A 27,950-nucleotide genomic window follows, 5' to 3' on the forward strand; every position below is an offset into this window, starting at 1 on the left:
GTTCAACACCCTAGTGAAAGAAGCATCTATTATTCAACCCATTTCCCAAACAGGTAAGCCCAGACTAAACAAATTAGAAGCCTGGCCATAGGTCACCAGGAGTCAATGCAGGGAGCTAGTGAAATGAAGAATTCTAGGCTTCTCAGTTCTTGAGATTCAAAATCCTGTAGAGATGTCCTCTCAGCAGGCATTCTTTTAAGTGGGGTGACCCAAAGGGGGGCAGTAAAGAGGAACAGGACAGAGTCACTGATATTCAGGAGAAGAAAGAAAGGAAGAGGGAAGGAAGGAAGGGAGAGAGGCAGGAAGGGAGGGAAAAATGTAAGGGAGGACCTAAAACCACTTTGAAAATATATTTATTTCATTTATAAATTTGGTTGAATGTAGAGACAAGTGTGATTGAAAAAGTAATAGATTTAAACTGTCTTATTTTGTAATGAAGAGTAGAGACCATACAATTTTCTTAAAATTTCATATTTTGAAATAATTAAACTCATACAAAGTTTGAAAAATAGTGACAGTGAGGTATTGTGTACCAGTCACCCAGCTTCCCCAGTAGTAACACCTCCTACAACAACTACAGCACGTTATCAAAACCAGGAAATTAATTGGCATAATCCAATTGACAATACTACAGACCTTACTCAGACAGCACCAGTTTGGGGAACATAATACTTTTATTTTACACTCAAAGTACATAAATCTTAAGTGTTCAGTCTGATGAACTTTTATGTATGTGAACACCCCTGCAACCAACACCTCTATCAAGATATGAAATGTTATCAGCCCCAAAAGCTGCCTCATGTACCCTATAAGTCAACACCTCCCCCACCACATAACTGCATATTGTCACCATAAATTACTTTGTCCTATTTTGAACTTGGACGTAAATAGAATCATACAGCATGTTCTCTTTCACATCTGGCTTCTTTCACTTAACATAGATTCCATGAGATTCATTCATGATTTGACATATAGTAGAGATTCATTGTTTTTCGTTATTGTGTAGTATTTTATTGTATGAATAGATCACAAATATTTCTCTGTTCTACTGTGAATGGACATTTGAGTTGTGTTCAACTTTTTAGCTACTATGAATAAGGCTTCTATGAACCTTCTTGTACATGTTGTTTGAAGGACCTACATACTCATTTCTAATGGGAGTAATATGTAGGCAAGGAATTTGTGGTCATAGAGTAGGTGGATGTTCAGTTTTGGGAAATACTCTCAAACTTTTTCCAACAAGCTTTCCAAAGTGGTTGTACCAATTTAATTTACCCTCCCACCAGCAGTGGTGAGAATTCCAGTGAAAGTATACATTTTTATGTGTTTAAATTCTCAAAAGTGATTGTAGCAAGTCCCACTATGGTCCACCTGTACTTCAGAATCTTCGTTCTGAAGTACTCTCCTATTCAGATTCAAAAGTGGAGAAAGTGTCTAAGAAAATCTCAGAGGCTGTGGGGCAGAAAAGTGACATCACATGTCAGGAAGTCAAGAAACTAGTTGTCATTCTGTTGGGTGACTTTTAGCCAGCCACCACTCTGGACTCAGTTTTCTGAAAATAAAGTAAAAGGATGGGACTACTTCTAAATTTCCTTTACCACCAAAGGCCATGATTTCAAGGTAAAAAATATGTTTCTACTGTAATGTTGATTAAATGGGTAGAAATAGCATGCGTTGTAACTGAAGGAATCAACTCACCTTGCCCAAAGGCAAAGACTGGAGGAAAGTACACAATTCTTTTTTTTTTTTTAAAGCTTTTTAGTTTATTTTATTTTTTTAATTTTATTTATTTATTCATTTTTAGAGAGGAGAGAGCGAGAGAGAGAGAGAGAGAGAGAGAGAGAGAGAGAGAGAGAAAGGGGGGAGGAGCAGGAAGCATCAACTCCCATATGTGCCTTGACCAGGCAAGCCCAGGGTTTTGAACCGGTGACCTCAGCATTCCAGGTCAACGCTTTATCCACTGCGCCACCACAGGTCAGGCCCACAATTCTTATATTGTTAGGTTGTTGCATATTGATTTACTTTCTATTTTTAACAGCATTTTAAAAACTTTGGGGCTTTTTGAGTTTTATCTATACAAATATATTTAATAATGAACATAACTTGATAATATTAATATACATAATTAACACATAGATTATTTTTCTTGTAGTTATTATATAACTACATATATAAAACCCAAAATTTTGTTTCCTCTGAACAAACCCTCAGCTCAAATTATTGGACACTTTGAAGTCTAATTTTTATTCAACAAACACTTACTGAATACCTTCAGTGCTGCTTGGCCCTGAGGGAATGATGGGTAAACTAGGTATAAATTCCTGCATGTCTAGGAACTTATTTCTTCCTGCAGAAGACAAACATATAAACAGATGTAGGTACCAGGCAATGTGCTAAGATATTTTAGGTAATTTGGGAGCTTACAGAAGGAACCTCACCCAGTTTGGAAAGGTAAGGAAGGCTTCCCGGAGGAGGTGTCAGTCAGCTGAGAGCTAAAACATTATTCAAAGTGAGTCAGGTAATAGGGGAACAAGAGTAGGAAGTACGTCCTATGCAGTGGGACCAGCTGGGACAAGGCATGAGAGCTGGAAGGAGCAAGGGATGTCCATGGAGCTATAGTAGACTCAATGGTGGGAGGTTGTGGGACAAGACAAGACAGGTTGAGAGGCTTGAGTACACCATACAGGCCCTTGAACTGCCATGGGGGCACAACTGAAAAATATGAAGCTGAGAAGTGACACAGTCAGATTGGGGCTATTCAGTAACCATGCAGCCCTACCCCCAATTACCCTGGTATGCCTGACCACAAGCTGATATAGTGCCAAATATGTATAAACTAGGCTTCCTTCACAGCCTCTGGCACTTCTGTGGTTTTCTGTTGGGGCGCTAGAAGATTGTCAAAAGGCAAATGTATCAGGCTGCTGGCTTCATTGGCAGCAACAAGCAAGGATTGAGCCCAGGAGAGGTGGCTGAGGGCCCCACCAGGAGGGGGGCACAGTAGGTGTATGGGCAGCAGCCAGAGGGTTGAGAAAATGAGGCATTCATCTGAACAGTGTTAGGGATTGTCAGTGGGCACTGGTAGAAGAAACTGAGCCCGGAGGTGCAGGAAGCAGAGACACATTGTAACATATGTCTGTAGCCAGTGGGGGAGAGTCAAGGCCACTAAAGAAAGGGAGACAGCCCACTCTCCAGTCCCCTCTCACTATCTCCGCAAAGGCTGCTTGGTGCCTTGTCCCTGGCAGGCTACCCCAAGCAAGCACTTGATGCCTGAGTGGAGTTTGGGACATGTTGGTGTCCTGACACGTCAGTCAGAATCATAGGGCTTTGCCTGGAGGCAGGGCAGCCTTCCCGATGTGGTTGGTGATAATCTTGATAAAGTTCTCAAGGCCTGCAGTCAGCTCCTGACAGCTTCCTGGGGTGGTGGTTCATCTCAGGACACTCCTGCTGCCTGCCTGTCTGCCCACCGAGGGCAGAGCAGTGGGCAGGCCGCTGCCTCCTGCTGGGAAAGGTCCGAGGCTCACTGGGTTTCAAGAGTCTTGACTTTCAATCCTTGAATACCGTGTCTTATGAGAATGCCCCGAGCAGCAGGCGGGATGGCCAATTTAAAAGCACAAAAGTTATTTTTTTAAATTTTTCAACCCTGACCGGAGCTCAGTGGATAAAGTGTTTGCCTGGTGTATGGACATTCCAGATTTAATTCCCAGGGCACACAAGAGAAGTAACCATCTGCTTCCTTCCTTTCCTTCTGTCCCTTCTCCCCCTCTTCCCCTCCCGCAGCCAGTGACTCGGTTGGTCTGAGCATTGACCCCGGGCACAGAGGATGGTGGATGTTCTGAGTGCTGGCCTCAGGCGCTAAACATAGCTAGGTTGATTCAAGCATTGGCCCCATAAGGGGGTGTTGCTGGATGGATCTCTGTCGGGTGCATGCAGGAGTATGCTGCTCTATCTCTCTTCCTTTCACCTAAAAAAAATTTTTTTTCATTTTTTCTGAAGCTGGAAATGGGGAGAGACAGTCAGACAGACTCCCGCATGCGCCCGACCGGGATCCACCCGGCACGCCCACCAGGGGCGACGCTCTGCCCACCAGGGGGCGATAATCTGCCCATCCTGGGCGACGCCATGTTGCGACCAGAGCCACTCTAGCGCCTGGGGCAGAGGCCACAGAGCCATCCCCAGCGCCCGGGCCATCTTTGCTCCAATGGAGCCTTGGCTATGGGAGGGGAAGAGAGAGACAGAGAGGAAAGTGCGGCGGAGGGGTGGAGAAGCAAATGGGCGCTTCTCCTGTGTGCCCTGGCCGGGAATCGAACCCGGGTCCTCCGCACGCTAGGCCGACGCTCTACCGCTGAGCCAACCGGCCAGGGCCTAAAAAAAATTTTTTTAATTTCACATGTTATCTAAAAAGTATAAAGACTTACATCTAAATCTCATACCAGTTAAAATCTATGACTTATCTTGGGTTCCCTTCAAAGTAGAGTATGAGATAAAGGCTTCCATATTTTATTTATTTATTTATTCATTTTAGAAAGGAGATAGAGTGAGAGAGAGTGAGAGAGAGAGAGAGCAAGAGAGAGAGAGAGAAAGAAGGAGGGAGGAGCAAGAAGCATCAACTCCTATATGTTCCTTGATCAGGCAAGCCCAGGGTTCCAGGTCGACATTTTATCTACTGTGCCACCACAGGTCAGAAGGCTTCCATATTGATAGTTCATCTAGGAAGTAGCGCTCAGAAGCAGGAGTAAAGGATAGGCAAGGAGCAAGAGGCAGAACAAGGATGGGCCATGAGGGGCCCTAGTATGGGTGACTGGTGGCTCAATTCCTCAGGATCTTCTGAGATGCCTTGCAAGGTATACCTTGAAAGCATCCACTCTAAAGAATAAAGGGGAAAGCATTTAACCGTCAGCTCCCATTCCCATTGGTCAAGGGGTTACCTCATGGAGTATTAACATCTCATACTTTCAGGTTATACATGGTAAGTATTAAGCCTGACAGGTACTCCACCGCTGGTGGCATAAAATGAGAGAGGGGAGGCATTGTCAAGTTGCACCTGAGTGCACGTATCACTGGTTGGAATAAAAGGTGAGCCGAGAGAATAAGAAGTTCTACAAAAAGATGTCTGATCCACTCTACCAGGTAAAATAACATACCTCCAACCTACCTCCAGCCACAGCCCTCTCTTGACTCACACAGTTAACACTTAATATTCTTGCCTGCTAAGAATCTATTTAATCTTTTCTGGTAACAGCATCCCTACTTTGATATTGGAAAGCCAAGTCCTCCCCTACTATTGTCAGTCTTTGTGGTGGGGTGAGGTTGATCTGCCCATCCTCCCCGTATCTTCAACTCCAAGGGTTGGTCAAATCCCAAGTTCAGCCAGTCAACTAAGTCTCTTCTTCCCCTCCAGCTAAAGTGATTGGTTCAGGAACAGTCATTGGATCCTGTTGGTGCTTAGATCTTCATTTGGGTATCTACACAGCCATATAGTACTGAGAAAGTTGATTCTATCCCAGATTACAGGGGTGGGACTTGAAGGACTTAAACCAACTGGCACACTCTTTCCACTGGCTGTAGATGCTGATTTTGGAATGAGCTTGTGGTTTAAGTGGCCAAGCCAGGCTGACTTTCAGGACTCTGGTTTGGACTACAAGAACAAATGTGTTCTCTGGCATCGAAGTGACTAAGGAGGCTCATAGTGCCAGTTGCTCCAGGAGGCCACCCTAGGGCCCTGACGTGAACCAGTCTCAGTAGAAGCCCTCACTGTATATGGCAGAGCAAAAAGACAGAAAGCACTGATCCCTGAGGACGAGGACACATGTGAGTCTTTGAATCAACCAAACCTAAAGCTCAACCTACATCTGGGTCTACAGTTATATAAACCAATCACTCCTTTTCATTGTCCACGTCAGTTTAAGGTGCATGTTCTGTTACATGCAGCTGAACATACCCTAACCAAGACCTAGATTTCAGCATCTGAAAAAACCATCAGTTCGAGTAACAGACAAGTCCCAGGGTGGAGGCACTCCAAACAAGCTGAGGCTTCACATATGTGAACTCATTTGATCATCAACTCACCGTGGTAATTACTACTCTGATTCCCACTTCACAGTTGAGGGGGAGAAAAAAGACTCAAAATGTGAAATAACTAACTTAGTGGCTGTCAAGTGGGAGCAATTTGCCCTGTAGGGGATACTTGACAATGTCTAGAGAACTTTTTGGTTGCAACAACTTGGGAGAGGAAGGTGTGCTACTAGTAGAGAACAAGAATGCTGCTCAGCTTCCTACAGTGCATAGAATTGTCCCCAACAAAGAATTATCTTAGCCAAAATGTCAATAGCACTGAGGTTGAGAAATCATGCCTGGCTAACCCAGGGCCACAAGGATTGTAGGCTCAGCATCAAACTCAAGTCACTCTGCTGAATGGATCTGAGCTCACTCTGAACATGTGATACAGCCTAGCCACGGAGCCAGTCTGCAGTGCCAGGAGAGGAAGGGGCCAGAGAACTGGAGGAGAATGAAGCCCAGTCATTTCAGGGGCACCATGTTCTTGTGCCAACTTCCTCCTCAATCAAATGCATTCCAGGGTGAGCCCCTGGCAGATTCTTGCATAATTTCTTGGCCCCAATGGCCTTTGCTTCAGGGGACCTAGGGAGGTCTGTGGCTCCATGCCCAGAGTACCAACTCCATTTCTACCTGTTTGCCTAGCATTTGCTGTACAAAATTGAAAATTAATAATTCATCTTGCAGGATGAATAATTCAACAGAGGGGACAAAGTGTCGGCTGGCATCACAAAACAGCCCACATTGCCCTCTAAAGAGAGAGGGGAAAAGAAACTCTACAGCCAGGCTGGTCTCTGGACCATAATCATCCTAATGCTAGACAGTTTAGACAAGTCCTTGTTTGGGGTACAAGGAGTAGATGAGGACATTGGGGTTCCCAAAGAGAATTCAGGACCCCATCTCCCTCCCCTCATCACTTCTAGCCTATCTAACCTTCATGGTTCATTACAGCCAGCTTAATTGGCATCTATTCCAGGAAGCTTCCTCTGATCACCCCAAGCAACTAAAGCTGAAAAAGAATTTCTCTCTGATCCCATGTTAGCCACTTAGCCCTGACCATTGCTGACCTATAGCTCCACACTAAGCCATGTTTTGTCACCGAGGATCCTTGGGCTGGGGCCATGGTGTGGCTTTTCTAGCTAAAAGGGAAGAAGAAATTAATCAGAGAACTGGAGTGAGTGGTTCTTAGCATACTGGGCAGACAGCTCTTTTCAGGATTGAATGAAAGCCTTGCAGGCCCTATACTGAAAAATGCTCCCCAATATATCTGTGTACAATTCAGGGGGCACATAGATCCTGGGAGCCGTTTCATGGACTGACATTTAGGATTCCTGCCTCATGAGGACCTTCTGTTAAGAAAAGGGACTCAGGCCTGACCAGGCGGTGGCGCAGTAGATAGAACGTCAGACTAGGATGCAGAGGACCCAGGTATGAGACCCCGAGGTCTCCAGCTTGAGCGCGGGCTCATCTGGTTTGAGCAAAAGCTCACCAGCTTGGACCCAAGGTCTCTGGCTCAAGCAAGGGGTTACTCAGTCTGCTGAAGGCCCGCAGTCAAGGCACATATAAGAAAGCAATCAATGAACAACTAAGGTGTCGCAATGCGCAACAAAAAACTGATGATTGATGCTTCTCATCTCTCTGTTCCTGTCTGTCTGTCCTTGTCTATCCCTCTCTCTGACTCTTTCTCTGTCTCTGCAAAGAAAAAAAAAAGAAGAAGAGAGACTCAGCCTGACCTGTGGTGGCACAGTGGGTTAAAGCATCAGCCTGGAACTCTGAGGTCGCTGGTTTGAAACCCTGGGATTGCTTGGCCAAGACACTTATGGGAATTAGTGCTTCATGTTCCTCCCCCTTCTCTTTCTCTAAAAATAAATAAATAGATAAGTAAATAAATAAATAAAAACATGAGAATTTTTGCCAAGAAATGCTCTGGAACAACTGGTGGCGGTGAAGTTTATAGAGCTACCTCTAATTCAGGATCAGGACAAACCAAACTTGTCAATAAAGCTTCTTAAAAAAAAAAGTCAAGGGACTCAGAACCTAGCCATATAGCTCAGTCAGTTAGAGCATTGGTCCGAAACATCAAAGCTGTGGGTTCAATCACTGGTCAGAGCACATACATGACACAATCAATGAATGCACAACTAAATGGAACAATGAATAAATGTTTCCCTATCCCTCTCCCTCTCTCTCTTCCTTTGTCTCTGTCTCCATAAAGTCAATCAATTAAAAGAAGAAGAAGAAGAACTATAACTTTCCAGGGAATGAAAAACAATTAAGTTCCTCAGCCTTGCCTTGAAATGGTCTTGTCCTCCTAGGTGCAAAGGAATATTAAGGAAGTGAATAACTAGCAAGGAGCTATTAGATACCTACATGTGACACTAGGCAAGTCATTGTTTATCTCTGGGCCATGATGTCTTTACTTGAAATTGAAAGAGTTGGTCTATCTCTAGATCATCTTGGCACTGTGACTGAATCACTTCTTCAGCAAACGTTTACTGCACCCTATTAGGTGCCAGGTACAAAGCTAAGAACTGGAGATAATGTTGGTGAACCAAACAGACGAGATCCCTAACGTGTCAGAAGGCATAGTCTAATGAGGAAGACGGTCATTGATTAAATAATCACATGCAAAGAAATATAAGATGATGTTCTGTGATCAGTGTTACACAGGGAAAGGCAGGGAGCTAGCTAGGATTGTGTATATCAGGGGAATGACAATAGCAGAAAGAAGAGAGGAAAAAGAGGCTCTACCTTCATAACAGTATCATGAGGGGATTTCAGACATAAGAAGCAGCATGGGCTAGTGCCCTGAGCTGTGAGGGGCCAGGGCACTTTAAAAATTAGAATGTCAACCCTGAGGCCAGTTAGTTCACTTGGTTAGAGCATCTTACCCAATACACCAAGGTTGTGGGTTTGATTCCCAGTCAGGGTACATAAAAAAAAAACAACCAATGAATGCATAAATATCTTTAAAAAAGCAATTAAAACAAAAAAAATTAGAAGGTCAGAACAGCTGCATTTTGAGTCCTCTAGGGGACTGTGCAACCCAGGGAGTAAACAACTAAAAACATGGGAAGCCTATGTTCCCTTCTTTTCATGATGCTCACAGCATATCTCCTAGTAACTTCTTTCCATGCTCTCCAAAGGAAAGCTAAAGAGCCAGCACCATTCCAATACATTGTAACCTAGGTTTTTTTTTTTTATTATTTTTTTTTTATTTCACTTTAGTTGTTTATTGATTGCTTCTTTTTTTTTATATATAAATTTTTATTAATGGTAATGGGATGACATTAATAAATCAGGGTACATATATTCAAAGAAAACATGTCTAGGTTATTTTGTCATCAAATTATGTTGCAAACCCCTCGCCCAAAGTCAGATTGTCCTCCGTCACCCTCTATCTAGTTCTCTGTGCCCCTCCCTCTCCCCCTAACTCTCTCCCTCCCTCCCTCCCATATCTTCCCTCCCCCCCACCCTTCGTAACCACCACACTCTTGTCCATGTCTCTTAGTCTCATTTTTATGTTCCACCAATGGAACATGGAATCATGTAGTTCTTGTTTTTTTCTGATTTACTTATTTCACTCCTTATAATGTTATCAAGATCCCACCATTTTGCTGTAAATGATCTGATGTCATCATTTCTTATGGCTGAGTAGTATTCCATAGTGTATATGTGCCACATCTTCTTTATCCAGTCTTCTATTGAAGGGCTTTTTGGTTGTTTCCATGTCTTGGCCACTGTGAACAGTGCTGCAATGAACATGGGGCTACATGTGTCTTCACGTATCAATGTTTCTGAGGTTTTGGGGTATATACCCAGTAGAGGGATTGCTGGGTCATAAGGTAGTTCTATTTGCAGTTTTTTGAGGAACCACCATACTTTCCTCCATAATGGTTGTACTACTTTACAGTCCCACCAACAGTGAATGAGGGTTCCTTTTTCTCCACAGCCTCTCCAACATTTGCTATTACCCGTCTTGTTGATAATAGCTAATCTAACAGTAACCTAGGTTTTTTTTGTTTGTTTGTTTGTTTTTATATTTATTCATTTTAGAGAGGAGAGAGAGAGAGAGAGAGAGACGGGGGGGAGGAGCTGGAAGCATCAACTCCCATATGTGCCTTGACCAGGCAAGCCCAGGGTTTCGAACTGGCAACCTCAGCATTTCCAGGTCGACGCTTTATCCACTGCGCCACCACAGGTCAGGCAGTAACCTAGGTTTTTAACAAAACATCAAGTACCAACCTTTTCCATCATCAGAATAACTGGAAGTGCCTTTTGAAAGCCCTTCCTCTCTGATCCTGCATGAAAAGTACATGATGCTACCAAATAAAAAAATGTTTAAATGCCTGACCAGGCGGTGGCACAGTGGATAGAGCGTCAGACTGGGATGCATAGGACCCAGGTTCGAGACCTCGAGGTCACCAGCTTGAGTACGGGCTCATCTGGTTTGAGCAAAAGCTCACCAGCTTGAACTCAAAGTCACTGGCTCGAGCAAGGGGTTACTTGGTCTGCTGTAGCCCACGGTCAAGACACATACAAGAAAGCAATCAATGAACAACTAAGGTCTTGCAACGAAAAACTGATGATTGATGCTTCTCATCTCTCTCCGTTCCTGTCTGTCTGTCCCTGTCTATCCTTCTCTCTGACTCTCTGTCCCTGTAAAATAAATAAATAAATAAATAAAATGTTTAATATTGCCTGACCTGTGGTGGCACAGTGGATAGAGCATTGAACTGGGACACTGAGGTCCCTGATTCAACATCCCAAGGTCGCTGGCTTGACCACAGGCTCATCTGACTTGAGTACGTGGTCACTGGCTTGAGTGTAGGATCATTGATATGGTCCCAAGGTTTTGGCTTGGGCCAAGGTCACTGGTTTGAGTAAGGGATCACTGGCTCAGCTGGAGCCCCCAGTCAATGCATGTATAAGAAGCAATCAATGAACAACTAAAGTGATGCAACTAAAAGTTGATGTTTCTCATCTCTCTCTTGCAAAAAAAAAAAAAAAAAAGTTTAATATTAAAGTGAAGCAATCTTCCTGCCTCAGGCCCTTCTGCAATTTAAACTGTGTCCCAGCCCTTGAGGAATTATTCCACCTCCTAGTTCTGTGGCTCCATCGTCCCACACTGATGATTATCTGGAGGCTCGGATATGCCAATTGCCACGTTGATGGGTGGTCTGAATACAGTCTCATGGGGCAGACAGACTTACCCTTTCATCTCCTTGGGTGGGGTTTTAGGCTGGAGCCAGCACAGAGACCTTGGTTACAGTGCCCATTCTGCCACCTATCAGCTGCTGGGCGACTCTGAGCAGGATAGAACCTGCTGTGTGCCTCAGTTTCCTCAGCTGTAAAAGGAGAAGTTTGGACCATATGTTCAAGAAGATTCTTCCTTTGACTTATGGATTTTCTGCTCTCCACTTTCTAAAATATGTTAACTTGGACATTTTTTCCCCATTCTTCCAACTATTGTTCACAGACCAGCAACAGCAAGCGAGACAACCAACCACTCATTGTAAATTATAATGAGCGGATAAATAGCTGCCTTCAAATTAAGCCTCCCTTCTTGGAAGTCAGGAAACTTAGTTTTAAAGTTCTCATTATCATCATTTAACGCTGTTTCTCACTAAAACCCAGAAGGGTAAGGGAGAATGACAAGCAGATGTTTTGTTATTAGAGGCCTTGGGGGATGATTTGAGACTTTTACTGCAGTGATCATTCTCTAGATTCTTCTCGAGTCAGCAGAAGCTTTGATGAACTTGACAGAGGGCAGGGGGATTGGACAGACACAGAGCTGAGGACTACTGAGAGAAAGCCAGGCTTAATAGAAAGCTGCTGGGGACAGCATTTCCTGACTGGGGACAGTGTGGATTATGAAATAGGCATTTATTTTTATTTTTTTATTTTTTTACAGAGACAGAGAGAGGGATAGATAGGGACAGAAAGACAGGAACGGAGAGAGATGAGAAGCATCAATCATCAGTTTTTCATTGTGATACTTCAGTTGTTCATTGAACGCTTTTTCATATGTGCCTTGACCATGGGCCTTCAGCAGACCGAGTAACCCCTTGCTTGAGCCAGAGACCTTGAGTCCAAGCTGGTGAGCCTTTTGCTCAAACCAGATGAGCCTACGCTCAAGCTGGGGACCTCAGGGTCTCGAACCTGGGTCCTTGGCATCCCAGGCCAACGCTCTATCCACTGTGCCACCGCCTGGTCAGGTGAAATAGGCATTTTTATGTAACACTTTGCAAAGAGATTTCAGTGCTGTTGTTTTATTTTCTCATGAAGATACTTTGCTACAGTCTGAGCTCAAACTGCTATCATTCCCCATATGAGTGCCCTCACGGTGTAGTCTCCCTGGCTATGGTAGGTTGCCTGTAAAAGAGGTCGCCAAGGCCCTGGTTCATTGCCTCAGTGGATAGAGCATAAGCCTGGCATATGGACATCGCAGGTTTGATTCCCAGTCAGGGCATACAAGAGAAGCGACCATCTGCTTCTCTCTCCATCCCCTTCTCTCCCTCTTCCCCTACTACACCCAGTGGCCCAATTGGTTCAAGCATTGGCCTGGACTCTGAGGATAGCTCAGTTGGTCACAGTGTCACCCTCAGGTGTTAAAAATAGCTTGGTTGATTTGAGCATTGGTCTCAGACAGAGGTTGCCAGATGGATCCCAGTCAGGGCACATGCAGAAGTCTGTCTCACTATCTCCCGTCCTCTCACTTAAAATTTAAAAAAAGTGGCCACCAATAATCTGTAGAGATAGAAAGTAGATTAGTGGTTGGTTGCCCATGGATGGAGAAGGTAATTCTTCTCTGTCTCTCTAAAAAAATAATCAATTTAAAAAGGGGGGGGCGGCCATGGTAGAGTGGATAGAACATTGGTCTGGCACTCCAAGGTTGTGGGTTTGATTCCTGGTTGGGGCACATATGAGAAGCAACCAATGAGTATACAACTAAATAGAACAACTAAGTGGAGCAGCAAGTTAATTATTCTCTCTCTCCATTCTTTCCCCACTTCTCTCTTTCTCTCTCTCTCTCTCAAATGAAAGGAAAAATTAAAAAGATAAAGATACCAATTGGTGGATACCCAAGGTGTAACTGGCCAATCCATAAGCTACTACTTATCATCACTATATAGTAACTTGTAATGCCATCAACTCCTTCTGGTCATGGGCTTGAACGGTTAGCAACCTCATCCCTCTTTCCCAGTGGGTTCTGATCAGTTAGGCACGAGAAAGACTCAGCATCTAGAAGTTGTGTAGGAAAGAAGCCCAACTCAAAATGGCTTAGACAAAGCAGGAAAAGTCTAGGGGTATCTGGATTCAGGTGGATTCAGGTGCATCTATTGATAGATTCAGGGGTCAAATGACATTACATTCTCATTTTTCCCTGCTTGTTATTTCTTTTTCATTTTTCTTTCTCTCTTTCTTTTTTTTTTTTTTTTTTTTTTAGCTCTGCTTTCCTTCATTTTGGCTTCATTCTCGGGTTTCAAGTAGCCTCTGGCAGGCTTAGTTCAATTTCCAGGATTAATTCATTTCCACTGTTAGCAATCTCATCAGAAAGAGAGCTTTTCTTTCACTTTGACTCTAATAAAGATCCCAGAATTAGCTATCATTGGATAAGTTTGGATCATGTATCTATTTTTGAACCAATTGTTATGGCTGGGGGTTAGAATATGCCAATCAGCAAGGTTCATCTTAGATTGATGTGGTAGCCAGCTTCTAAGATGGCCCCCAAAGATCTTTCCTTCAGATAGTCATGCTCTTGTCAAGTGCTCTCCCATGCTAAACAAGGCTAGCCTATGTGACCAATTGAAGTGATGGTGTGTGGCTTCCAAAGCTAGGTCATGAAGGCACTGCTGCTTCTGTTTTGACCTCTTGGGTTGCTCCCTCTGAAGGAAGCCAGGGACCGTGTTGTAGGGTTATTCAGACAACTCTACAGAGAGGAGCTAAGGCCTTTTGCCAATAGCCAGCACTAACTTGCCAGCCACATTAATGAACAACCTTGGACATGGATTCTTCAGCTCTGATCAAGACTTCAGATGAATGCAATGCCCTCTGAAATGTGACTACATTTTCACAGAAGCTCTCCACCAAGGCACTTTGATCTCTTGGATTGCTTCCTCTGAAGGAAGCCAGGGGCCATGTTGTGGGGGTATTCAAGTAGTAGCCCCTTTTTTTACTTTTAAATATGCAATTTTTTCCCTCCAATTATAAAAATACATGAACAAAACAGATAATAAGACACACAAAAATCCACCAAGGAAAACAACAGAAGCCCCTCAGTCCCACCACCTAGAAAGAGCCACCATGGGTCTCTGTGACTCTAAGGAGCCAGAGGTGGTGAATCTACTGTCTTAGCCAGTGCACCTAGCACACCATACTCCCCCAGAACTGAGGGGCTCCTGCAGGCAAAGAACACACACTTAGAACAGTGCAACTGGACAATGTCATTCACAACTGATTTTCTTTTCATTCCTGACCCACAGAAACCATGTGCGGTAATAGATGATTAATAGCCACAGTGGCTTTTTAATTTAGTTTCAGTTGGACACATACTAGTGCAGACAAGGATGCCTCCTTTAGCAGGTCACATTCCTCACGAATCTCTTCAGGCAAAGGAGAGAAAACAAAGATAAACGAAATATGAGTTAAAACTCCAACTGATAAAGAGTATTCTTCCTTCTTTCCTCCCTCCCTCCCTTCCTCTTTTCTAAAACATCTTGAACACCTACTATGTGCATGGCCTGGTTTTAAGCCACTGAGTTTTGGGGTAATTTGTTGCACAGGAGTAGATAACTTATCTAATTGCATACCCCTTAACTGCTAGTTAAGGAGCCGGTCCTACTCCAAGTGGACTAAAGCAGGAGGGATGGTTCTCTGAGGAGTAATCAAGTTACTGTTAGTGGGAAAACAGAGGAAATGAACACTGAGTGGGCCACACAACAACTAACACCAACAATGGGTGCCTCATGAAAGCACACTTACTGGAGGATTGAAGCACAGGGGGAATACTGATTCATTATAGGTGACTCAGAGCATGTGGGCCAGGCAAGACTCAGGCCCGGATATTCCTATGTGAATTTCCTAACTCCAACTATTGACAGGTTTTTGTTTGTTTGTTTGTTTTTGTATTTTTCTGAAGTTGGAAATGGGGAGGCAGTCAGACAGACTCCGCATGCACCCGACAGGGTCTGCCCATCTGGGGCGTTGCTCTGTTGCGCCCAGAGCCATTTTAGTGCCTGAGGTGAGGCCATGGAGCCATCCTTAGCGCCTGGGGCCAACTTTTGATCCAATGGAGCCTTGGCTGCGGGAGGGGAAGAGAGAGACAGAGAGGAAAGAGAGGGGGAGGGGTGGAGAAGCAGATGGGTGCTTCTCCTCTGTGTCCTGGCCGGAAATTGAACCCGGGACTCCTGCATGCCAGACAGACGCTCTACCACTGAGCCAATCGGCCAGGGCACTATTGACAGTTTTTTTTGTTTTGTTTTGTTTTTTTGTATTTTTTTTTCTGAAGCTGGAAACAGGGAGAGACAGTCAGACAGACTCCCGCATGAGCCCGACTGAGCCGGTCCTACTCCAAGTGGACTAAAGCAGGAGGGATGGTTCTCTGAGGAGTAATCAAGTTACTGTTAGTGGGAAAACAGAGGAAATGAACACTGAGTGGGCCACACAACAACTAACACCAACAATGGGTGCCTCATGAAAGCACACTTACTGGAGGATTGAAGCACAGAGGGAATACTGATTCATTATAGGTGACTCAGAGCATGTGGGCCAGGCAAGACTCAGGCCCGGATATTCCTATGTGAATTTCCTAACTCCAACTATTGACAGGTTTTTGTTTGTTTGTTTGTTTTTGTATTTTTCTGAAGTTGGAAATGGAGAGGCAGTCAGACAGACTTCGCATGCACCCGACAGGGTCTGCCCACCAGGGGGTGACGCTCTGCCCACCAGGGGGCGATGCTCTGCCCCTCCGGAGCGTAGCTCTGTTGTGACCAGAGCCACTCTAGCGCCTGGGGCAGAGGCCAAGGAGCCATCCCCAGCACCCGGGCCATTTTTGCTCTAATGGAGCCTCGCTGCGGGAGGGGAAGAGAGAGACAGAGAGGAAGGAGAGGGGGAGGGATGGAGAAGCAGATGGGCACTTCTCCTGTGTGCCCTGGCCGGGAATCGAACCCAGGACTTCTGCACGCCAGGCCGACGCTCTACCACCGAGCCAACCGACCAGGGCTACTATTGACACGTTTTTATCCCTAGTTATCCCTCGACTGATAAGCACCACAGGCACTCATTTTCTTTGCCAACCAAAATACATTTGCTTTTAAACTAAGCTGTTGTTGCTCTTCTTTTAATCTAGAGAATAGAGGACCAGAAATTCCTCCATACTTGTGACTAATGTATGGTTTCAGGCTTTTCCTATTAAAGTGGCGTTTTAATTTAATTCCACTTGGACATATGTTAGCCCAGACAATGATGCCTCCTTTGGAAGCTCATATTCCTTATTAATCTCTTCAGGCAAAGGAGAGAAAACAAAGATGAAATAAATATGAGTTAACACTTCAACTGATAGGAAGTCCTTCTTCTCTTCCTGCCTCCCTGTCTCCCTTCCTCCCTCCCTCCATTTCTTTCTTCCTTCCTTCCTCCCCTCCACCAAAATTTGTTGAGTACCTGCTACGAGCATGGCATTGTCTATATTCACTTTTTAGGCCTCCTATTGAAGATGAAGTACGTATTAATGACCCCTTTTAATAGATGAGGAAACTGAGACATGTTTGGAGAAGTTAGATATCTAATTGGATGTTTTGTTTTTTGTTTTTTGTAGCTCCAAAACCTCAGTGATATTAATACCCATAGGGACAGACAAAACTAATCCATACATTTTTGTCAGAGTCCAATTTTAAGTTTTCTCTGTACCAAAGGCTGCTACACATGATTTCTGTCCAACCAATAACCAAGATGCAGGTTACATTTGCTGTGTGTTCAATGTGTGTGGTGCCAGAGGTGAAAGAAAGAAAGAAAGAAAAAAAGAAAGAAAGACCAACTTTCTGGCACTTTTTCTGTCCCTTTCATAACAGTGGGTGATCAAATTTCTCTAAAAAATGACAGCAATAAAGGGAAGTATTCACTGTCTGAGCCAGTTTGCAGCATTTGAATACAGGATTCTTCCTTCACTTGAGACTCCCAAACCTGCCTCATGGCGGTTGGGCAGGCCCTTGGTATGGAGGTTATGAGACCAAGCTCTGGAGCCAAACAGAGCTGGGTTAAAATCCCCATTCTACCTACATACAAGCTCTATAACCCTGGTCTAGTCTCTAAATGTCACTATAGAATGGAATAATAATAGTTTATACCTCTTTTAATGCTTATAAAGAGTCAAGGAGATAATATATGTAAAATACTTAGTCCAGTGCCTGAAATGGAGTAAAGGCTTGACAAATGTAGTTATTACTATTATGATTGGACTGTGTCCCTCTGCACCCCTACTTCCTCTGTTGAAGTCCTGAGGTTGATGTGTTCTCTATCTGTGGCAAGCAGACTCTCAGGTGTCCCCCAAAGATTACCACTTCCTGGAATTCATGCACTTGTATAAGTCGCTTCTGTATGATGTGGGCAGGACCTGTGACTTGCTCATAACAAATAGAGTGTGGTGAGATGATGCCACTTTCATGATTAGGGTACATGAGGTTATGACTTCTGTCTTTTTAGCAGATTCATCCTATTGCCTTCAGTGAAAAACTAGGGCAGCCTTTGGCCAAACTCCAACTAGGAACTGAGAGCTTCAGTCAAACAACCCTCAAAGAACTGAATTTAGCCAGTAGCCACATGAGCTTGGAAGAATATCCTTCTTCAGCTGAGCCTTTAGCTGAGACTTTAGCCCTGGGTGATACCTCAGTTGCAGCTTTGTGGGAGACCCTGATGCAAAATGGCCAGCTAAGCCATGCCAAGTTTCCTGACCCACAGAAAACATGAGGTAATAAATGTATGTTGCCTGACCTGTGGTGGCGCAGTGGATTAAAGCGTCGACCTGGAAATGCTGAGGTCGCCGGTTCGAAACCCTGGGCTTGCCTGGTCAAGGCACATATGGGAGTTGATGCCTCCAGCTCCTCCCCCCTGTCTCTCTCTCTCTCTCCTCTCTAAAATGAATAAATAAAATAAAATAAAAATAAAAAATAAATTAAAAAAAATAAATGTATGTTGTTGTAAGCTGCAAAGTCTGTGGTAATTTGTTAGGCAGCAATACATAACTCATTAGGATCCAACTTCATTTCTGATTCAGAGCCCATCTCCCCTATTTCCTTAGCATCCTGAATTTATCACATTGCTTCATAGTTGCTGGTTTTCTTGCCACCCTATACCTTGTAAGCTACTTGAACAGGCACTGTGCTTGTCATTCCTTGTAGCCCTAGTGCAGCACAACTAGGAGTGTGCTGGGTAATATTTCATGACCCCTTCAGGGCTGGATTGTGTGCTCTATTAAGGGCTTCTATAACATTCTCAGGATAATGATGGTGGGGTTTTTCAATCTTTATAGTGTGCCAGGTACTGAGATGAAGCCAGAGATGTGTATTTTCAACTAGCTTTCTGAGATGATTCTGATTCATAGCCAAGCAACACCACTTGAAACTGTGAAAAAAAATGCACTCTGTTCTTAAGATAGTTATATATACACAGCCTTCCTAATTAAAAAAATTTTTTTTGTATTGCATACATTCAGAAAAGTGCACAACTCATAGGTATATAATTTGATGACTTTTCCAAGGTGAACACATCTGTATAGCTACCCCAAGATGAGGACAGGGAATGTCTCCATTTGTGCCCCCTCCCGCCAGTCACCAGCACCAAAGGTAGCTACCATCCTAACCTCATCAGTACTCATTACTTTCGCCTGTTCTAGAACTTCCTTTAAGTCTATATTACTTTGTCTGCTTTCACTCAACATCACATTTATGTTTTTGACTTGTTAAAATTCTTCTGAATAAAATTTGTAAAACGATGACCTGGAAGGTTAGGAAGGAGGTGGAAGACTAGGATCCGGAGAAGCCGAGTATTATACTTGGATTTTCCAAGAGGTGTAATCACAATTTATACTCGCTGCTTATTTTCAGGTCCACTCTGCTGAAAGCAAGAGGGAAGGAAGAGGGGATGGGGCGTGGTTACAGTTTGACGAAGGCGGAGTCCTAAGGTCGGGGGCGTGGCCCAGGCCCCGGCTTCCCGGTGGCAGTAGGCGCACGGGGCGGGACCCGGCCGAGGCTTCCTGTTAGTGCCTACGGAATCGCCGTTTGACCCCGGAAGTACCGGCTTTCTGGGAGCTGTCACCGTGGACTGCGGCGGCGGCGGCGGCAGAGTCCCGGCACATCGCCGGTAGTGGAGCCGCCTAGGTGAGTGCGGCTGGACCCTGCCGGATGCGGGGTACCGGACCTGGGAGGAGCCGCGGCCGTGCCTCAGGCTGCCTCCGGGCTCTCCGCCTCCACGACAGGGCCAAGGCTACACTGCCCCAGAGGCCGTGAGTCGTTCCCCACTCCTCACGAGGACAGGCAGGCTCGGGGCTCGGCCCCAAAGTGATTTAAACGAGTCACGGTCCCCGGACCCTCAACTTGGAGTGAGGGCATCGTGAATCGTCCAGTTTCCTTGGCGTTCATTCATTAGTTAAACAAATCTATGTCTAGCTTCTCCTATGTGCCAGGCACCGTTCTAGACACCAGCGATACAAACAGAACAAGACAGACAAGGCTCCTGCCCTCATGGAGTGTGCAGTATAGTGGGAGGAGACAGTCAGTGATAAATAAATGCACTAGATAATTAAAGATATGACTGTAACTGGGGGAGTGAATACTTTAGATAGGATGGCCATATAAAGTCTCTGAGGAGAGTAATAAGTTGAGACCAGAAGGGTGAGGACAAAGAAACAGAGGCAGCAGTAGCGCTGGGGATGCACCCAGGCCTTATAATTGGTGCTTGCACTGAGCTCCCCTTCTAAAGAAAGCTCTTTCCTAACTTTTGGTTTTGTTGACCTGTTTGTTAGTGGGGTGGCAGTGGTGGACACAGGCATTGTCCTTATCCTTTTGAAACTTATTTTATTTGCCTAATTTCTGCCCATAGTTTTTGGATGAAAACTCAAATCTTCCTTGACAACCTTCCCCTGTCAGGTCTGTTCTCTGATCATTCCATAGGCCTAACCTGCATCATGGTGTTGAGTTTTACTTGTTTGTATGACTATTTGACTCATAGCTGTCTTGCCCTTAAAGACTGTAAGTTCTATGAAGGACAGGACCAGGTCTGTTATTTGCACACTGTAGTATTCTCTAGGCTTCAGTGCTTAGATAAGAAGTGCTCAGAAATCTTTGAGTAGATGAGTGAGATGATTAACATAGTCTTTGCTCTCCAATGGTTCCTAGCAGGTCTCTCCTGCCACCAGGTTATTGTCTTTTCTTTTTGATCATGTCTCTCCTCTACTTAAATGGCTCCTCACAGAGCATCGGCCTGGCATGTGGATGTCCAGGGTTTGATTCCCGGCCAGGGCACACAGGAGAAGCGCCCATCTGCTTCTCCACCATTCCCTCTCTCCCTTCTCTCTCTCTCTTCCCCTTCCACAGCAGCCAAGGCTCCATTGGAGCAAAGTTGGCCTCAGGCGCTGAGGATGGCTCCAAGGTCTCTGCCTCAGGAGCTAGAATGGTTCGAGTTGCAGTGGAGCAACGCCCCAGATGGGCAGAGTTTTGCCCCCTGGTAGGCATGCCGGGTGGATTCCAGTCGGGCACATGTGGGATTCTGTCTCACTGCCTCCCTGCTTCTCACTTCAGAAAAATACAAAAATAAAATAAAAATAAAAATTTTTTAAAATAAAAATATGACTCCTCACTGCCTTCAAATGAAATGCTACAATATTTAGAATAGCATTCAAGGCTTTTGTAAAAACTGGCCCCATCTTTCCTATCCAGTATCTTCTCTCCACTTCTGTCATCCCCTCTCTGACCTTGTATATTCAACCATACCAATGTCTTCCTTGTTCTTCAAAGCTGCAGGCCTTGAACCTTTGCTCATGCTTGCTCTTTGCTTGGATGCCCTTCCTTCCTTTCTTTTCCTACTACCCTTCAACAAACACGTTAAGGTCACTTTCTCTGTGACGTTCTTTCTTCCTCTGCTGTGCTTGTTTTGGAAATTTCATGTTATAGTTCTAACCACACTGAATGATAGTCATTTATTTGCCCAGTACCTAGAATGTATTCAATCAGTGTTTACTGAATAAATGAGAAAGCCCAAAGTGCTCTGCCTATGATTGGGACTTAAATGATAACAACAAGTAAACTTTATTGAGTGCCTACTATGTTCCAGGTCCTGTGTTGAACATTTAGCATTAATTACTTCTCACATCAACCCTGAGAGATTATGTACTATTGTCATTCCAACTTTTAAAAATATTTATTTTAGGCCCTGGCCATTTGGCTCAGCGGTAGAGTGTCGCCCCGATGTATGGAAGTCCTGGGTTCAGTTCCCGGCCAGGGCACACAGAAGAAGGGCCCATCTGCTTCTCCACTCTTCCCCCTCTCCTTTCTCTCTATCTCTCTCTTCCCCTCCCACAGCCAAGGCTCCATTGGAGCAAAGTTGGCCCGGGCACTAAGGATGGCTCCATGACCTCCGCCTCAGGTGCTAGAATGGCTCCACTTGCAACAGAGCAACGCCCCAGATGGGCAGAGCATTGCTCCCTAATGGGCATGCTAGATGGATCCCAGTCAGGCACACACGGGAGTCTATCTCTCTGCCTCTCCGCTTCTCACTTCAAAAAAATGCAAAAAGATATATAAATATATAATTTATTTTATTGATTTTAGGGAGAGACAGATATATAGAGTAAGAAACATCAGTTTGATGTTCCACTTATTTATGCATTCATTGGTTGATTCTTGTATGTGCCCTGGCTAGGGATTGAACTGGCAACCTTGAAGTATTAGGATGATGCCCTAATCAACTGATATACCCAACCAGGGCTGTCATCACAGTTTTACAGATGAAGAAATCAAGGCTTAGAGATGCTAAGGAACTATCTCAAGGTTTCAACTGGTTAGGAAAAGGTAGAGTCAGGATTTGAACTTAGGCTGTAGAACTATAAAATTCTCATTAACTACCACACTAGCTTGGGTCTGAACTGCCTTATGGGCACTGACTTTTAGGATTGGATTTTTTTGAAAGTAGACGATGTCATTACCTATCTAAGCCTGTACTCTGGATCCTAGAATGTAAAGGGTGGAGAACCACCTCCTCCTATGATTTTTTTCCCCACCCTAGGTCCCACACTGGAAGGTAAGCATGGAAAGAACTGGGCCTGTGAGTCATTTAGACCTCTGCACTGGTGAGAAGACCACTGATGTTTCCACCTACCCTCTCAGCACATGTTTTTAGCATGTTCAGCACAAGAGACCCTGGTGCCAAGGCAGAATTGCTGGGCTTCAGTTTCATCTTGGCCATGAATATATTTGCCTTAAGCATATCAGGGTCTCTCTTTGGACAGCTAAGCATAATAACCTTTGTCATCCTTACCTGGCTTCTTATGAGAGGCTTGTAAGATAGTAATTCAATCAGAAATAATGTACATGTGCCTGACCAGGTGGTGGTGTAGTGGATAGAGCATCAGACTGGGACACAGAGGACCCAGGTTTGAAACCCCGAGGTCGCCAGCTTGAGCGCAGGCTCATTTGGTTTGAGCAAGGCTCACTAGCTTGAGCCCAAGATCACTGGCTTGAGCAAGGGGTTACTCGGTCTGCTGTAGCCTCCCAGTCAAGGCACATATGAAGAAGCAATCAATGAACAACTAAGGTGTTGCAACAAAGAATTGCTGCTTCTCATCTCTCTCCCTTCCTGTCTTTCTGTTCATATATGTCCCTCTCTCTGTCTCTGTCACACACACACACAAAAGAAATAATGTACATGCAACAGAGGATATTATCAATATTTTGCAAAGCTGAAAGATTGAAATTCACTCCAAGCCCCTTTTATTATTTCATTTTGTGATTTTTTTAGATTATGTTATGTGTGCAGGGACAATGTATCTGATCCCTAGAGCTGGAACTGGCCTTGAAGACTAGATAGATTGGTCCTCTCTACGATGACTATCTTCATAGTCTTTAAAGCAGCCCATGAACCAAGCAAGGGTCCTTGTGTACCAAACTGCGTCCAACCTCCTTACTTTTGCTCTTGCTATTTCCTCTGCCCGGTGCAGCCTTCTTCCCTGGCCAGTCTTTTAGACTCAACTCAGGCTCTCCTGATTCTTTAGGCTAGAAATGCTTTTCCCTACAGCCACATCCCCACAAGCTCAACTATCTACTCCACTCAGTACCGAGAATGGTTAAGAGCTGGCCTGCTTCCTCAACTCCTAACTTGAGACATTGGGCCAGTTTCTTATCTTCTCTGAGCCTCTATTTTCTCATAGGTAAAATGAAGATAATAGAACTAATCTCAGAGTTGTTATGAGCATTAACACATGTAAAGTGAGTTAACCTGTAAAATGAGTTAACACTGAGAAAAACACAAGACTTGCCAACACATGATAAGCATGTTTGTTGCTCCTGTGGCCATTGTCATTGTTTTTCGGATATAAGCTCCCTCAGGGCAGAGACCCTCCCTTATCAGTGCGTTTCCCTAACACCAGGCCCTGGCCTGATGTCAGAGATGTGCCACCCATATATACATATATAACCCATGTAACTTGTGGCTGACCATGCCTCTCCATTTATCTTTGAGGTGATGGTTTTCTCATCCCAGTCTTGATATGTCTTCATATTGTCATTAAAATTGTGCTGACTTTTTTTTTTTTTTTTTTTTTTTACAGAGACAGAGAGAGAGTCAGAGAGAGGGATAGATAGGGATAGACAGACAGGAACGGAGAGATGAGAAGTATCAATCATTAGTTTTTCGTTGAGACACCTTAGTTGTTCATTGATTGCTTTCTCATATTTGCCTTGACCGCGGGCCTTCAGCAGACCGAGTAACCCCTTGCACGAGCCAGCGACCTGGGGTCCAAGCTGGTGAGCTTTGCTCAAACCAGATGAGTCTGCACTCAAGTTGGGGACCCCAGGTCCTCCACATCCCAGTCCGATGCTCTATCAACTGCGCCACCGCCTAGTCAGGCTGTGCTGACTTTTTATGGCATGTCTTGTAAAGAGCCCAGTTCACTTCATTCTGTAATGTAGCCAATATGCATTGTCCTCCTGTGGGTCAGGCCAAGTAGGATTGTTAAAAGAGCATTGGATGGGAAGATGTGGGGTATACCACTCACTGACTCTGAGGCCAATTAAAAATTTTTATTTATTTATTGATATTAGAGAGAGAAATATCAATTTGATGTTCTACTTATTCTATGCATTGATTGATTCTTGTATATGCCCCAACTGGAGATCGAACCTGCAACTTTGATGTTTCGGAATGATGCTCTTACCAACTGAGCTACCCAGTCAGGGCTCTGAGACTGATTTGGACCTCTGTAGAAAGAGCTTGCACTGGCAAGTTTCTATGAATTCTGTCATCCTTCTTGGTCCTTCTGTTCATTCATGTCCTTCTTCCCTGAAGCTTAGTGAGGTTGTAAAATCTTAACACTACATGTGAGGGAAGGAGGCCTGTGGCTTCAGCCCTCAAAAGACTTAAAATGTGGTGAGAGTTGTAAGAAAAGTATCCTGTTCTGTCATTCATCTAACATTGTTGGAGCCACCTCTCATCAGCCTGTGCTGGTCATGGGAAGGGTAGCAAGAGAAGGAGAGCCTGCGTACTGTCCTCACAGAGCTCACAGGCCAAGGAGGGCACGGAACTGGAGCCATAATACAGATAATGTAGGTACTTTTAACCAGTACTTCTCAAGGGATGATATCAGGAGTCACCTGGGGAGTGTGTTCCTCCTGAGTTGAGAACTGCTTTAGGAAAAAGAAAAAAAAGTTACTGTAGCCTGGATTAGTAGGGACAGGAACCAGGCCTTTGAGGCTTACATCAGGAGCCTCCTGAGGCCAGAGGTTACAGTTTCTCCTGGGATCAGCCCCAGAGCAGGCCCCTGCCATCAGGAGCCTATGTGTCTGCTCTCTTCTTCCCATCCATATTCCTTTCAGGAGGGTCACACAGCACAATGCCAGCTCTGCCCCTGGACCAACTCCAGATCACCCACAAGGACCTGAAGACAGGGAAGCTGAGGACTTCACCAGCGCTGGTGAGCCGGTGCCTTGAGGCCGTTTAGCCTGATATTATCATTCTTGCAATTTCAAAAGTGGAAAATAAATTCCTTCTTTATCTGTTCCAAGAATGACCTCAGGGCCACAGTCAGTAATTCAGTAGCTGGGGCACTACTGGGTCCTTCCAGGCCCAGTGTAGATGTTTCCATTCCAAACAGCAGCTTGAATTTGAGTAGTATTTTCCATGTCACCACCCCACACCTTTCCCCAAAGCATTTCATTTTGAATTAGAGTCTGATGGTAGTTCTTTTTTTTAGATTTTAATTTTTTAAATTAATTTTTAAAGAGAAGAAGGAGAGAGAGAGAGAGAAACATCGATTTTGCTGTGTCATTTATGTATGCATTTATTGGTTGATTCTTGTATGTACTTTAACTGGGGAATTGAACTGGCAACCTTCACATTCGGGACAACGCTCTAATCAACTGAGCTACCAGGCCAGGGCTATGGCAGTACTGACTAGACTGAGCTGGCCTAGAAATGGATCCATCCCAAAACCAGGTTTGGGTATTTGACCCTGCAGGAGTGTTCAGGTTTCAGGTAGGCCTTTTTCAGAGCTATCTCAGCTGCTATCCACACTTTAGGGGGAACACTGATTTCAGAGGGCCGACCGTCTTTTATCTCAATGGGCTAAGTAGCACCACTTATAGACTCAGCAAGGTTTGTGACACTGAAAACTAAGGAGGCTGTGAGCATGCCGATTACCAGCTGCAGAGTGAGATTAGAGCCACAGAGAGGTGCCAGGCTGCTGAAGAAGGAGACAGACACAGAGACTGGAGTCCCCGTACCCACTTGCTGTTTTCTCAAGAACATGAGCTTACTTGAACAAGGTGGGGGAGGAAATATTTTCCAGGGGCTTGAGTAAAGTCGTGGGAAACAGGAGCTTGGTGTTTTATTTCCTGCTTTCTGGATGGCTTCCTATTACTTCCTAACTACTCTCTAAAAAAATAGTACTTAACATTTATAAAGCATTCACTCTGAGCCAAACCTTCTAAACACTTCACCTGGATTATCTCAGTTAAGCCACATCATAGCCCCATGAGTAGGTATTTTGGTTATCTCCATTTTACAGATGAGGAAACAGTTCAAGGTCACAGAACTAGGAAATTAGGAGAGCCAGGATGGGAATCCAGCTAGACCAACCCTAGAGTTCATACCCTTAACTTTTCTGCTGTAAAACCTCTTGTTTCTTTTTCATGACCTTTTTATGCAAGGAGGATGTTTATCAGAAAACATAGAACTGTTCTGTCCAATATGGTAGCCATTTGCCACATTAGTGATTGAGCACTTGAAATGTGGATTGTTCAATTGAGGAATCGAATATTTATTTTAACTTTAGTTCATTTAAATTAAAATAGCCCCTAATGGTGAGTGGTGACCTGCACAGGTATAGAGCAGGTCCATTATTGCAGAAAGTTCTGTTGGACAGTACTGATAGAGACTGGTTCCTTGAGTGGTTGGGTCTGGTTTTCCACCTCAGTCCTTCTCTTCATACTGAACACCTGGGTTGCTAGACTATGGGCTCCATGAGAGCAGTGTCTGGTGCCTTCCCTTCATTCTGGTTTTCCAGTGCCAGGGAAAAATCAGTAAATGAATCAAGGACTCTAATGAGACAGGCATTGGAGCAGCAAAGAGAAAAGACAAGTTTCCTGCCCTCAAGCAGCCCGGGGTCTTAGAGAAAAGCAGACCAGTAGCTTCTCTACAGTGTAATCAGGGTTGTGATTGAAGGAAGTCCAGGCTGCTACATGAGCACAGGTCCTGAGCTACTGATCTAGACTAGTGAGGTATGTGGAGGCAGGGAGGTCTCAGAGAATTAACATATGTAACGTGACGACACGCGCAGGCAGAAACAGCTTCCTGAAGGAGGGGGATCCTGAACTGGGTATTGGAGGATGAATAAGCAGTTGCCAGATAGAGCAATGGGAAAAGGGTGGACCTGGCAGGAGGACCTGAGTATGCTGTTTTGAGAGAGCCTGACTCCTACACCAACCTCCAGTTACTTGAAGTAGAAACAGTATCCCACAGGCTTTGAGTTAAATCTCACACATACTTACTTGGCTGTGTGACTTGGGCAAGTTATGTAACCTCTCCATGACTCGGGATCTAAAAAGGGTAATAATAGAACTAGCTTGATGTGGTGACTATGAGGATTAAATGAGATGTCTGAGTTGACACCGTGCCTAGAACATAGTAAGCACTCAATGGTGATGATGACAGTGACGGTGACAGAAGCATTGAATGGGGAGTAGGGTGGGAAGATGGATGAGCCGAGGGAGACAGTGCCTGATCCAGGAGCAGTCTTGTTGGCTGTGCTGAAGAGGATTACCCCACTGGTCACTAGAAGCTGCTGAAAGATTGTCATGAGCTTTGTACCGACCCTTACCTACCTAACTTGGCACAAGAAGGTCTCTAGCCAAGGGACAGCCACCATGCTGCCTTTGCAGGGTGATGGGTGAAGCTATGTTCATTGAGTAGCCACTGTGTGCACAGTGCATGGTTGGTGCTATTGAAGATCCACAGGAAATAAGTCTTGGGCCAGAATGGGTGAATGAGCGTTTGAGGATGACAAGACTCATTTAAGTAGAGCATTTGGAGAATGGTGCCGAATGGTTTCTTATCAAGATAAACAGAAGTTTGACGGGCAGAGAATGTTCCGAAAGCTTCATGGAGCCAGTGGGACTTAAGCCAGGTTTGAAGAGTGG

At 44.6% G+C, this 27,950-nt stretch overlaps 1 protein-coding gene and 1 long non-coding RNA gene across 3 annotated transcripts in view; both read left to right on the forward strand.

Annotated features, from left to right (window-relative positions):
- Positions 1–27,950, forward strand: part of LOC136325580 (uncharacterized) — a 306,971-nt gene that overhangs the window by 177,428 nt on the left and 101,593 nt on the right. The window lies entirely within an intron of this gene.
- The window catches only part of ASCC2 (activating signal cointegrator 1 complex subunit 2), a 44,440-nt gene continuing 35,765 nt past the window's right edge, over positions 19,276–27,950 (forward strand). For both annotated transcript variants that reach the window (XM_066260173.1, XM_066260174.1), the window contains exons 1-2: positions 19,276–19,424; positions 25,131–25,228. In XM_066260173.1, the coding sequence (XP_066116270.1) occupies positions 25,148–25,228 (81 nt within the window). In that variant the 5' untranslated portion in view covers positions 19,276–19,424; positions 25,131–25,147. The remainder of the gene's footprint in view (positions 19,425–25,130; positions 25,229–27,950) is intronic.

This window comes from Saccopteryx bilineata, chromosome 2 (assembly GCF_036850765.1).
Source record: "Saccopteryx bilineata isolate mSacBil1 chromosome 2, mSacBil1_pri_phased_curated, whole genome shotgun sequence".
Classification (NCBI taxonomy): Eukaryota; Metazoa; Chordata; class Mammalia; order Chiroptera; family Emballonuridae; genus Saccopteryx; species Saccopteryx bilineata.